This window comes from Protopterus annectens, chromosome 8.part0, assembly GCF_019279795.1.
Source record: "Protopterus annectens isolate FY-2018-M chromosome 8.part0, PAN1.0, whole genome shotgun sequence".
NCBI classification, from domain to species: domain Eukaryota; kingdom Metazoa; phylum Chordata; order Ceratodontiformes; family Protopteridae; genus Protopterus; species Protopterus annectens.
The window spans coordinates 235,418,748-235,432,186 of record NC_056741.1 but is presented as its reverse complement, the minus strand read 5'-3'; the positions used below and the strand labels follow the sequence as shown (position 1 = coordinate 235,432,186).

Below are 13,439 nucleotides of genomic sequence, written 5' to 3'. Positions count from 1 at the left end.
GAAGAGTACAGAAGAGGGAACAGATCAAGAAAAATACTTAGAAAGATAGATGTGATAAAAGCAATGCGCAGTATTTGAACAGATCAGGATCTATCATTCACTATCACAAATAAACTAAAAATCTCAGCACATGCAGAAAAACTTAGAAGATATGCACATAAATATAAAGGAAAAGTACAAAATAAGCAATTTGTTGATGACCCAAAAAAGTTTTATAAAGAATTGGGAAACAAAGTAAAAGGAATTGAAAGACCACCAAAAAGAAGAAATAGATATGTTTTGGAGAAGCATTTATGAAGATCCTGTGAAACACAACAAAGATGCTAAATGGATAGAAGAAGTAAAAGAAAGAATAAGAAATTTAAAGGTACAGGATATGAAATGGGATGACGGAACAGCCAGAGAGATTGAATCAAAGTTAAAAAAAGCCTCTAACTGGAAAACTCCCGGGCAAGATGAAGTACCTAACTTCTAGTTAAAAGTATTAACATCTTTACACAAAGATTTAGCCTTGAGTAAGAACTATTTATACATGTGCCAGACACCAATCTAGCTAACAACAGGAAAAACAATGCTCCAACTTAAGAGTGAACCTGCAAGCTACCCTAAAAATTATAGGCCAATAACTTGCCTTCTGACGACATATAAACTATATACTGGAATTGATGCCGACAGAGGTTATAGTCATTTAGAAGAAAACTCAGTTATGGCACTAGAGTCATACGGAGCAAAGGATCATTTGTTGTTAAAGTCATACTGGAGAACTGTAAAAAGGAGAAGAATTTAAGTATGGAATGGACTGACTACAAAAAAGCATCTGGCACTTTCATGGATAAAAGAGTGCTTAAAAATGTATAAGATAACCCTACACTGATCGACTACATTACTGTGACCATGAAACAGTGGCAGATCACTTTCCAATTAAGCTATGATAAAGGACAAAATATTATCCCAGGGATAAAAATTCAAAGGGGGATGTTCCAGGGGTGATTCTTTGTCACCATTGCTATTCTGTCCTGCCCTTAACCCATTATGCTGCCTACTTAACAGCTTAGGTCATGGCTATAATTCGGCTCCTAGAAAACAACAAAGTGTAAAGACTTCGCATCTTTGCTTTGTCGATGATTTAAAATTGCATAGTTCATCAGATGAGGAACTGATAGCACAACTGCAAGTTGTCAAAACGTTTTCAGATGATATAAGAATGTCATTTGATCTTGATAAATGTGCAAAAACAACCTTTAAAGCAGGAAAACTGCAGCACCAAGAAAACATCAGATTGGGACAAGAATGTGATATAAAAGAACAGGAGAAAGAGGGAGTATGTAAATATTTGGGAACTTATAAAGGATCAACAATAAAACATGAACAAATGCGAAGAAAACTTATTAAGCAATACTTTAGTAGACTTGAATTAATCCTGAAAACAGCATTGACAACTAGGAACAACATTCAAGCTATAAACCAATTTGCTCTTCTTGTCCTAACTTATTGTTTTGGAGTGACTGACTGGCCCCAAAATGTGTTGGATAGATTTGACAGGAACCAGGACTAGAAAACCAACGAACAAGCAAAGCAAACCAGCTGTAAACACAACCACCACGGAGTCTCAGGCAAATTCAACCAAAAACGATTTAATAAAACTGAGCGCTTTCATCTAGTGTTACTCTGATGAAGTCTTTGTAACACTAGATGAAAGCGCTCAGTTTTACTAAACCGTTTTTGGTTGAATTTGCCTGGGACTCCGTGGTGGTTGTGTTTACAGCTGGTTAGATTTGACAGGAAAACAAAAAGGATGCTTTATGCTTACCAAATGATTTATAAAAATCAATGCATACCAAGACTATATGTTCCTCATTCCGAAGGAGGTATAGGACTACTTAAAATTGATTACATATATAGATCTGCAATTGTGGGGCTGACCTCACAAGACCCAAACATAGTGAAAGTTTTGAAACATGAGGAGAATAAATCTAAGAAGACTTCTCTGCTTAATCTAGCAGAAGCATATCGACGTGAAGCAGGAGTGGAAATCAAACCAGAAGTTGATAAAAAATCAGGCAGCAGCTGAATGTGCCAAAAAACAAAAGAAAGAATATAAGGTGAAGGACCAAATGAGAAGTCAAGAAATGTGGAAAATGCATAAATATAGCAGCAAGTATACAAAACTTCTGGAAGAACCTCATGTTGATCAGGACTGAATGTAGGAATGGTTAAGGAGAGGTAAATTCAAACCAAGAGATGAAAGGTTAATATTATCGTCTCAAGACAGTGGGCTACGTACACGTTGGTTTACAAAGTCCATTGAAGATGCAGGAGAAACAGACAAATATAAGTTTTGTAAAACAGAATTGGAAACAGTTGTACACCTCATTGCTGGTTGTGACATACTAATGGCAGAAGGGCTGTATACTGAAAGGCATAATAATATCCACACCACCAGGCTAGTTGCTCAACATAATGCATCCGAAATTATCCAAGTGCAACTGACTCTTGGCAAAACTGCAATTCAAATTGTAGTTTGCTACAGATCCCCCACCATGTCCCAGGATTCCCACTCCTCCTTTCTTGATATACTGGGAAATATTAGGGTTCAACCAAACACCCTAATAATGGGAGATTTCAACTACCCCACCATTAACTGAGGAAAAAGTACAGTTTTGTACCTACCATAAATGTAGATGTTCGAGTGCTAATACAGCTGCAGTCATAACAGATGGGTTTTCCTGCCGTCGGGCGGGTCCTCGGTTGGCCGAATTCCGAAGTCTAGGTCCGGCGTCGGATGTCGTCGCTTCTTCCCTGACGTCAGTGCGACAGGGGTATAAAAGAACCAGCCGACGCCATTTTCTTCAGTTTTTCTTGCCCCAGATGTCAGGTGCCCCCAGAAGGAAGGCAAAACATAAATTTATGTAATAATGCAATGCAATAAAAATCAAAAAACAGTAGTTGCAAGCAAATACACCATAAAAGAATACCCCAATCATGTTGTATGAGGAGGTGTTAGCCATTAGGCCTGTCCCAAGAGGGGAAGGAGGGAGGGAAACCTGGACTGCAGCTGTATTAGCACTTGAAAATCTACATTTATGGTAGGTACAAAACTGTACTATATTCATCGTGCATACAGCTGCAGTCATAACAGATGGGTAGAATCCCAAAGCTAAAAAAGGGGTGGTAGGCACTAAGTGGAACTAGGAGGAGCCAGGATGCCCTGAAAGACTGCAGTGGCAAAGCCCGCTCTAGATTTGGAGTATAATGGTAGGTGATAGTGCTTGGAGAAAGTATGTACAGAACTCCAAGTGGCTGCTTCCAAAATATCTTTGGTAGGAACCCCCCTGAGGAAAGCTGTAGAGGTAGCTGTGGCCCTTGTGGAGTGAGATCTGATGCCTGTAGGTACAGTTTTACCATGAAAAGAGTAACAAAAGCGAATGCAGTGGGCTATCCATTTTGAGATTGTCTGTTTGGAAATAGGCTTCCCTTGAGCAGCTGTAGCATAGGACACAAAGAGTTGCTCTGATTTTCTGAAAGGCTTTGTTCTGTCCATATAATAACGGAGCTGTCTGTGAATGTCCAAGGAATGTAGTAGTTTCTCCCCTTTGTTTTGTGGATTAGGGCAAAAGGTAGGTAAGTGGACAGCCTGATTCAAGGCTACCCTGGATACTACCTTTGGCATAAAAGAAGGGTTGGTTCGTAAGGAAACTCTGTCCTGATGGAAAATGATGAAAGGCTGCACAGCCATGAGGGCTTGTAGTTCCGAAACCCTGCGTGCTGAGGTGATAGCCAGAAGGAAGGCTGTTTTCCATGACAAATATTGCAGTTCTGTTGAAGCAGCTGGCTCAAAAGGAGGCAGGGTCAGTTTTTCTAGAATGAAATTGAGGTCCAAAGCAGATACTGGTTGCTTCCTTGGGGGTTTTATATTCTTAGCCCCTCTGAGGAACTGTCTTAAGAGAGGGTGAGAGAATAAAGGAGGATCAGTGTTGTATTCTGCAGAAATGGCTGAGGCATGGATTTTGATGGAGGAGAATGAAAGTCCACTGTTTAGCATCTCAGCTAGGTACTGTAATATTTGAGGTAAATTCAGTATTTCAGGATTCTGACCCTTTTTCTGATTCCAGGCACAAAACCGTTTCCATTTTGCAGAGTAGACTTTTCTAGTAGAAGGCCTTCTGGCCTCCAAAATGACATCCTGCACCTCCTTGGAGAGTAGGGTCTGTTGTGAATTTAAGTAATGCTCCATGCGGCTAGATTGAGTGTTTTCAGCTGAATGTGAAGAGTTTTGAAGTTGTGCTGAGTCAGTAGAAGAGGCATTAGAGGAAGGATCCATGGTGGGGAATGCGTCAGGCTCCTCAGGAGTGGGTACCGGTGTTGTCTTGGCCAGTCTGGAGCAATGAGAATCATCTTTGGTCTGTCTGCTCTGGCTTTTAATAGAACTTTGGACAGCAGAGGAAGAGGTGGAAAGGCATAAACTGTCATTGCTGTCCAACTGAAAGAGAGTGCGTCCACTTTCCAGGCCTGTGGATGAAAGGTCCTTGAGCAGAATTTTGTCAATTGGTAATTTCTGTGCGTGGCAAAGAGATTTATGTCTGGCCTTCCCCATGCTTGAATTATCTTTGTAAAAACTTGAGGATGCAACTTCCATTCATGTGGATCTGTCATATTTCTGCTTAGGTTGTCTGCCAGCGTGTTTTCCTTGCCTGGCAGGAACTGTGCTTGAAGTTGGATTTGCAATTCCAGAGCCATGTTCCAAAGAGACATGGCTAGCCTGCATAGGGGGTATGAATGGGTTCCTCCCTGTTTGTTTATGTACCACATCACTGTGGTGTTGTCTGTCCTTATCAATAGCTGGCCTGGATGCAGTAGGTCTTTGAAAGCCATAATAGCATTTATTACTGCTAGCATTTCCTTTTGATTGATGTGTAGGTGCTTTTCTTTTTGGGACCATTTGCCCTGAATGCACCGATCTGTCATGTGCGCCCCCAGACGTAGTCCGAGGCGTCTGTTGTGATGACTTGATTTGCTTGAGGCTTGCAGAATTGTAGACCTATGTTTCTTTGGCATGCTTGAGCCCACCACAGAAATTCCTTTTGAAGACATGGAATCAGTGGTATAATTGTTTCCAAACTGTGGCTGTGTTGAGACCATAAGTCTTTTAGGTACCAATGAAGTTTCCTCATATGCAGCTTTGCACATGGGATTAGTAGGATGCAAGATGCCATGAATCCCAGAGCCTGCAGGATTTTCCTTGCAGTCAGCCTGGTGAAGATTGCCAGTTTTCTGAAGTAATGAGTTAGTTGCCCTTGTTTCTCTGGTGTGAGGTAGGCCATCTGGGTGTTTGTATTCAAGCTGGCACCCAGGAAAATTATTGTTTGAGAGGGTATTAGTCTTGATTTCTTTTTGTTGACTGTGTATCCCAGAGAATTCAACAACATTATTACAAACGCCAGGTGTTTCAGAAGTATGCGTTTGCTGTCCGCTTGAATCAGGCAGTCATCCAAATATGGGTATATTTGTATCCCTTGAAGTCTGCAGAAGGCAATTACTGATGCCAGGCATTTCGTGAACACTCTGGGTGCAGTAGATAAGCCAAAGGGCAATGCAGAGAATTGATAATGGGTTGAACCTGCAAGAAATCTGAGGTATCTTCTGCAATCTTGTCTGATTGGGACATGCAGGTATGCCTCCTTGAGGTCCAATGTTACCAGCCAAGACTCCTTGCCCAGCATGGGAAGAATCTGCTGTAATGTGAGCATCTTGAATTTTGGTACGAGTAAATATGTGTTTAGGATGGATAGGTCCAAAATAGGTCTCCAATCTTAGCCCTTCCTTGGTACCAGGAATAGTCTGGAATAAAAACCTTGACCCTGTTCTTGTGCAGGTACCTCTTGAATAGCTTTCATGTCCATGAGATCTGAAATTTGTTTTTGTGCCTCTGCCCTTTGATTGTGTGGCAGGTTTGGCATGCCTCTCATTTTTGGAAGGGTGTGAAAGTGGAATCTGTAGCCTCTGTCTATAATGTCCAGGATCCATTTGTCTTTTGTGACACTATGCCAATTTTTCGAAAATAACGCCAGTTTTCCGCCTAAAGGTGCTGCCAACTGAGCCTTGCTTGGCATGCAAAGGGGAAAGTCATTGGTTCTGCTTTCTGAATGGCTGTGAACTATCCTCACCACCTCTTGGTGTAGGTGCTTGCCATTGTCTGCCTCTAAATTATCCTTGAGATTGCTCTCTACCCCTCGGTGCCTGTATCTACCTCTTTGAGGTCTGTCCATGGCTGGAAAGGACCAATTTTTTGAAGGCCAATTTCTACTGAAACGTGGAGGTTGTACCTGTAGGAAATCTTTCACTGTTTGCATTGATTTTGCCTTTTCCTCCATTTTCTTTAATACCTCCTCAGCTTTAACAGCAAACAATACATCTTTTTGAAGAGGTGCATCTAGTAGTTTAGCTTTGACATGATCTGGTAAGGTTTGCTCTTTGAGCCAAGCATGTCTACATATGACTGATCCTGTAACAGCAGCTCTACATGAGGCCTCTAAAGCATCAAAACCACATTGCAAGGTATGTTTACCCACTTGCTCTGCACTATGCAACAAATCCTGCAACTCCTTCAAGTCTGGTTGTTCAGGTTGTGACATTTTACTTTTCAACTGAGATAACAAAAACTGTCGATACTTTAACATATGGAACTGACAGTTTAATGCCCTCATGGTTAAGGTGGCCAAGGTGTATACCTTTTTCCCCCACCTTTCTAAAGCTCTGGAATCTCTCTCTGAAGGTAATGGATTTTTGGCAGTGGAGGCCTTAATTCCCTTGGGACCCTGTGAAATAGTTTCTGGGTCAGCTGCATGGCTTTTGTATAGGAATTGGTGTGAATCAGGAAAAAATTAGGCAGTAACTGAATGTGCAAAAATAAATAAATTAAATAATAATAAAGAATGTAACTCGTAAGGTGAAGGATCAGATGAGAAGGCAAGAAATGTGGAAAATGCATAAACATAATTACAGGTATGGAAAACCTTTGGAACAACCTCATGTCGATCAGGAAAAAATGTAGGAATGGTTAAGGAGAGGTGAATTTAAACCAAAAGACAAAATGTTAATATTGGCGGCCCAAGATAGTGGACTGCTTATAAGTTGGTTTACAAAGTCCATTGAACATATGGGAGAAATAGACAAATGTAGGTTTTGTAAAATAGAATTGGAAACCGTCACAAATCTTGTTGCTGGTTGTGATATACTAAAAGCAGAAGGACTGTATGCTGAATGTCATAATAATGTGGCAAGACTGTTGCATTGGGGATTCTACCAACATTGTAATACTGAAGTAGCTGAAAAACATTTGAAAGATCAGCCACAAAGCATTACCAGAAAATGATGAAGTTTATATCACATGGGATCACCCATTACCAATAGTTCAAAAAATAGATGTGAGCAAACCAGATATAGTAGTCCATGAAAAAAAGACAAAAGTAGAATTGAGCATTGAAATTGCTACACCCAGTGACTACAGTGTCTTACATACAGAGACACAAAGTCATAAAATACCAGGATTTGCAGGCAGAAAGACAGCAAAGTGGAAGAAGGATACTCGGACAGTTTGTATAGTAGTAGGACCAATAGGCCTTTCAAAAAATAATTTATAATCATACTTAGATATGTTACAGATACATGTAATGCTGTATGAACTTGCAGGAGGCGTCATAACTAGGCACACTGCAGGTACTACGAATAGGCAGAGCTGTACCTGCAAGCTTATTCATTTGTAGGCTCCCATCCCCATACTGACAGTGGTCTAGCCAAAAGATGATCATCTTCTTACTGATTCCAAAAACCTTTAACACAGACAAAATATTCCGTGTTAAACATATTATGTGTTGTACTGAGAACTTCAATAGCAGGATAAACTATCCTCCCAAAATCAATTTATATTTTAGCAGAGCAATGGGATACTGATTTTTACCTCCATGAATGCATACTTTGTCAGCATCTTTGTTAGTATGGCTTTTCTTGGTTTATACATACTGCACCTTTATCAGCATGACAGTACTGCACTAATCTAGCACTACTTGTAGTTCTTTGCCATCAGCTAAGACGCTGCACTTAACTTTGCAGTAGCAAAGTAAACATAGTCAGTGTCAACAGTCTAGCATATATTTATTAAATTCCATAGTCATAACATCATTAGTACTATACTTTTCAGATGTTACACTTTTCATAGGTGTAACAGTGTCACTATCATTAGTCCAAAACCTAGCTATATGAGGCATTTTCCATGTTCACTTGTATACATGGTTTCACGGCATAATGTTTCAACTAGTTACAACAAAAGACTTAGGATCCATAATTCAGTGGTTAACATTTCTACCATTTCATTTTTACTATACTGATGGAATCCATCACTGCACAACAAACTTTTAAACTTATATAAAAAGCATGGTCAAGAATATATAATCACTGACACTGAACATACTGATAAAGAAATTCAACAAGACACTTAATTTGGGGCGAATAAATATCAATATGAAGGCATTTTTAGGAGTATAAAAGAAAAAATAAACATAATTAAAAACAGGAAGATGAAGTTGGATAGGGATATGAATGAGTATGCTAATCACACAGCTTATTCAAAACCTCTTCCCTCCCAATACTAAAGATTAGAATATTACTGAAAATACCAGCACCTATTTTGTTAGAGCCCTGCGATTCCTCTCATCTGAAGTTCTGAACAATTACAAAGCAAATATTAAGGCAGAGCCTACAATGGGATTATTCAGAGAACAATACCCACAACTACAGAGGGTCAAATCAAGTACAGAGAAGAAACTTCAGAGAGCAGAACAGAACCAGGAGATACCCCAACCAGCAGTGAATCTGGTACAGGACTGTGGTGAAGGAATACTACTACCATGTGTGATGGTGACTCACACAAAACATGACTTTAATGTATATAACTTTTCCATCATGAGTACTGATTAACATGATTGTGACTTACTCGCAAATTTGTACCTAGCAAAAGGCTGGACATAACTAACATGCTGATGGATTTGAGACAATGCACTAGAAAGTTAAATTTTAGATGTATGTTTAAAAATCTACACACTAATATGAATCCACTGAGTATTTCTAGTACATATACCCCCTTACATAATACTATTCGATACTTTGAGAAGCTATGTGAGTTGGATTTAAGAGAATTGTCAAAAAGGAATCAGAAGGTAACCATTGATGCAACTGATACTAACCTAGCTGCTATAGAGAAAAACAAACTGGATCTACTTAAGAAAAACAACTTTGCGAGAAAAATGAAACCTAACAAGGGGGGGGGGGCTCATTTTAATGAATGTCTGTGATTATAACTGTGACACCCCTGCTTTGGCCCATTAATCAAGGAGCCTCAATCCACACCAGTGAGGGACGTGCACATTGGGAGGATGACAAGTACACACAGTAAAGTACAATTCCAATTAAGAGCACACAGAGATCACAGTCAGTCTGGGGCTGGTTTCTTCCTCTCTCTCTCTCTCCAGATCCCCAATAAGACCCCCCCCCCACTGGCACGGATATAAGGCTAAGATCTCAGCCGAGTGGTCAAGCCAAAACCTCCAGCACTCTCTCTGTCCAACCAGTGTTCCGTGTCCCTGCCCAAGTAGCTAACACACACACACACACACACACACACACACACACACACACACACACACACACACACACACACACACACACACACACACACACACACACACACTGAGATTTCATTTACTTGCAAACACACAGACACTCCTGGGGAAGGCTGGCACAGGTTTACTAGCTATGCCCCCTTCTGCCCAGACTATAAGGTATTGACCACTGCCACCAACCACTACTTAGCTACTATAAATGCTCAAAGGGTGCCCAATTCAACTTTGCAATGTTACTGCTATTCAAATAGTAAGTGTGACCAGAACTTTTAAGGCTGTTTAGGAGTGGCCTATACAGTATCACCAAATGCATATGCAAGTCCCATAAGAGCTTAAATATCTCCAAACAAAACCACCCACAATTAAAAAGTTTAAAAATATTTAATAATAAATAATAAAAGCACAAGACAATACTCATTAACACAGTGACAATATAGTTTAGAATCACAGGAAATATTTTAAAACAACATTGCAGAACAGTCTCATATAAACACAGAAACTATCTAGACCGATCTGACTATTTTCCTATCTATCTCTAAGAAAGATACTAAGATCTAAATCTTACTTACATAGCCAGGGAAATATAGACGAGAAGTGCTGAAGAGATGTTTACTGGGTTGGGGGGGTGGCCTAATGGTTAAAGTGTTTGCCTTACAAACACAAGGTGCAGGGTTTGAGTCTCACAAGGGATAACTGGCTAGGCTTCAAAATGGCTCGCAAGGGCAGATAGGCTAGTACTAACCTATGAACTTATGAACAGGTCCAGAACAAAATACAAAATGCAGACTTTCTCTCTGAGATAGTTCTTAAGTTACTAACAAACATTTCTGCTGAATCATCTCAGATTACATCATTCTTCTCACCTCTGCATTAGTTCACACTGCTAATCAATTAGCAAACAACAAAGCAAACTCAAATTTAACATCAATGAGTAAACAAGACTCTATGGAATTTTTCTGCTTATTCTAGTAGAAATACATACAAAAAATATGAATAAACACCAGATAAAGGCAGCAAACTTCTACTTCAGCCTCACTCCCTCTCAACATTAAATACTGCAGAAGATTAGAGCAAACAAACTAAAAGAGAAAACTGTTACCAAACCTTAGTATCTCATGCTCTAGCCGTTTAACAGTAGCCTGTAGTGCACTCTTCACTTGCTGTAATGTCCCATTCTCCTCCCTTTCATTCTGCAGTGCTTGCTGGGTATGGGTCAGGTTCTTCTCTAAAAGGTCACATGATTCCTTCAGCCGGTGAGCTCGGTTCTGTGCCTCTAAAAATTCTTTCTGAAACTGTTGCTTTTTATCCTGCAGTCCAGTTATGTCAACCTTAAATTCTTCAATCTTATTAGAGAAGCAAAAGACAGAAAAAAACAGACTTTTAATCGCAACAGCTTATGACTTATTCCCAGCAACTTTATTATTTTTAGAGAAAACTTCCATTTTAACTTAATTACTTTGTGTCCCCTAAAGGGACTTTTCCCCACTTTTACTTGTTTACAGATGACATATTTGCAACATACAAGTGAATCTAACACAGACAGAGTAAAGGCATTCTAGAAGTAAGTGCAACACATGCAATATGCTCAACAAAAAAGCAGGACTTCAAGGGAGAGATTTTTGCAGCATCATTACAAACATGTTTCTATTCCCTAGCAACATTTTCTTGTCTGAGTTGACAGATAAAAATTTCCACATTAGAGGAGAGCCATCTTACAAATAAAAATTTCCACTGCAAAGAACAGTCATGTGACCTATCTACTGGCTAAATTACATATTCTACTTATCTAAACAGTAGATATCTACCTGTCATATTAGCTGTGGCAGAAGATAACTACTAAAATGTTCTTATTCTTGTAACCCCACCTTAACAGGATTTGAATTTTTTACACATCCAGCAAGTGGAGGTAAACATCACTATGTTAACATTCCACTCGAACAATATGATGAGTCAATTAAGTCCGTAGTTCCTCTCCAAAAAATGAACAAGCAAGCTTAAAAGAAAAGCTGTCAAATGAGAATATTATGAATGTGACTTACAGGAAAATCCATTGTCCAACACTGGACAGAAAGAGAGAGAGGCTATCCAAACACAGTGGAGCAGCAAGAAGGTAATCACCCCCATTCCCAGAGAAGTCCTTCTCACATATCAAATGATATTGTGAACATGAAATCATTTTATTTATAGATTCATAGTTAAGTACTAGACTAGCTGCCCTTGTGGGCTATGTTAAGCCTAGCTAATTTCCCTCAAAGAAGAGAATCAAACCTTGTACCCTGTGTCTGTGAGGTAAACACATTAACCATTATGCCAAACCCCCCCAAGCCTATCCAATTTTCCTTCCACAAGAACCAAACCCTCTACCTTGTGTTTGTGAGGTAAACACCTTAATCAATACATCAACCTCCCAACTTATGATGCCAACTTTGCAATTTATTAAATTATTAACGATACAAAGTCCATTGCCAGTAGATAAATGCATGAAAGAATTCCAAGCAAAATAATTACATTTACCCAGGAAACTGAAGACTGAAAGGATAAAAGTCAAAGGCACAGTAGGCTGAATCCTGAAGCATAAAGGTGAAAAAACAGCTTCTGAAATCATGACAAACAATAACTTTTTTCCCCCCAAAATCTCTTTATTTCAATTTTCTTTTTCCAAATAATACCAACAATATGGTAACTCAAAAACACAAATAAACAATACAAATACCTATCTAAAGAAAACAGACAACAATCTCGTTCCGAGAAAATTATACATACATACATACATATATATATATATATATATATATATATATATATATATATATATATATATGTATATGTATATACACATACATACAATATATGCACAAGAAGTCACTACATCGTCAAGTAAAGTATGAGAATTCTTATGTTCATTTGGTCTCATAAGGGATAGTTAAAATGCGGATAGTCTATATATAAAGTAAAAATAGAAATGTAACCATTTATTTGTATATTTAGGGAAAATATCTAGTTATACATATACTAAGAAAAGGGAGAAGATGCAAGAAAGACTGGTTATACTACATTCATTTCTTATTTAAAGGTTAGCTTTTCATGACAATTTGTAGGCAAATTTTATTTGTCAAGAATTATATCTAGCAAGTAACCCCAATATTTTTGGTAATAGCATTTGTTTTTTGTTTTTGAATAAATTAATTTGTGAGATGAGATATATCTGATAGCAAGATTGCTAAAATTTTCCCATGTAATTGGTGAAATGACATTCCATTTCTTTGTAATAAAGAATTTAATAAGGGCATACATTGTAATAAAGACATGTTTTAATATTTTTGGGAGTTGATTGATATTAATGTACAATATAGCTGGCTCCCAAGTAAGGGTTGATTTTTCATATCCCATCTTCTCTAATCTTACTCTCAAGGAACACCATAAATTGTGTATCTTAGTACAGTTCCACATGACATGTAAGATCTCAGTTGCTTGATCAGAGAATGGGGACATACAGGCAAAAAGTTAGGATTGAATTTATTTAATTTAGATAAGGTATAATATAGATTATTTATCATAATTTGTGTATACAACAGCTTCTAGAAAGGAATGAATTTGATTGTATTTTCAATGGCTAGTTTCTTATTTTCTTCAGTCAGTGATTGATTTTTCGTTTGCCAATAGTTTGAAAATAATAAAGAATTCTGATGTTTTGCACTCATTACAATTTTATAAGTCCTAGAAATTGTTTTCCCTTTAATCACAAGATTTTCAAGTATTAATTTA

General features: G+C 38.4%; 1 protein-coding gene across 1 annotated transcript in view; it reads right to left on the bottom strand.

Moving 5' to 3' along the window:
- The window catches only part of LOC122808203 (hyaluronan mediated motility receptor-like), a 240,742-nt gene that overhangs the window by 38,358 nt on the left and 188,945 nt on the right, over positions 1–13,439 (bottom strand). The window contains exon 6 of the mRNA XM_044079172.1: positions 10,779–11,017. Within this exon, the coding sequence (XP_043935107.1) occupies positions 10,779–11,017 (239 nt within the window). The remainder of the gene's footprint in view (positions 1–10,778; positions 11,018–13,439) is intronic.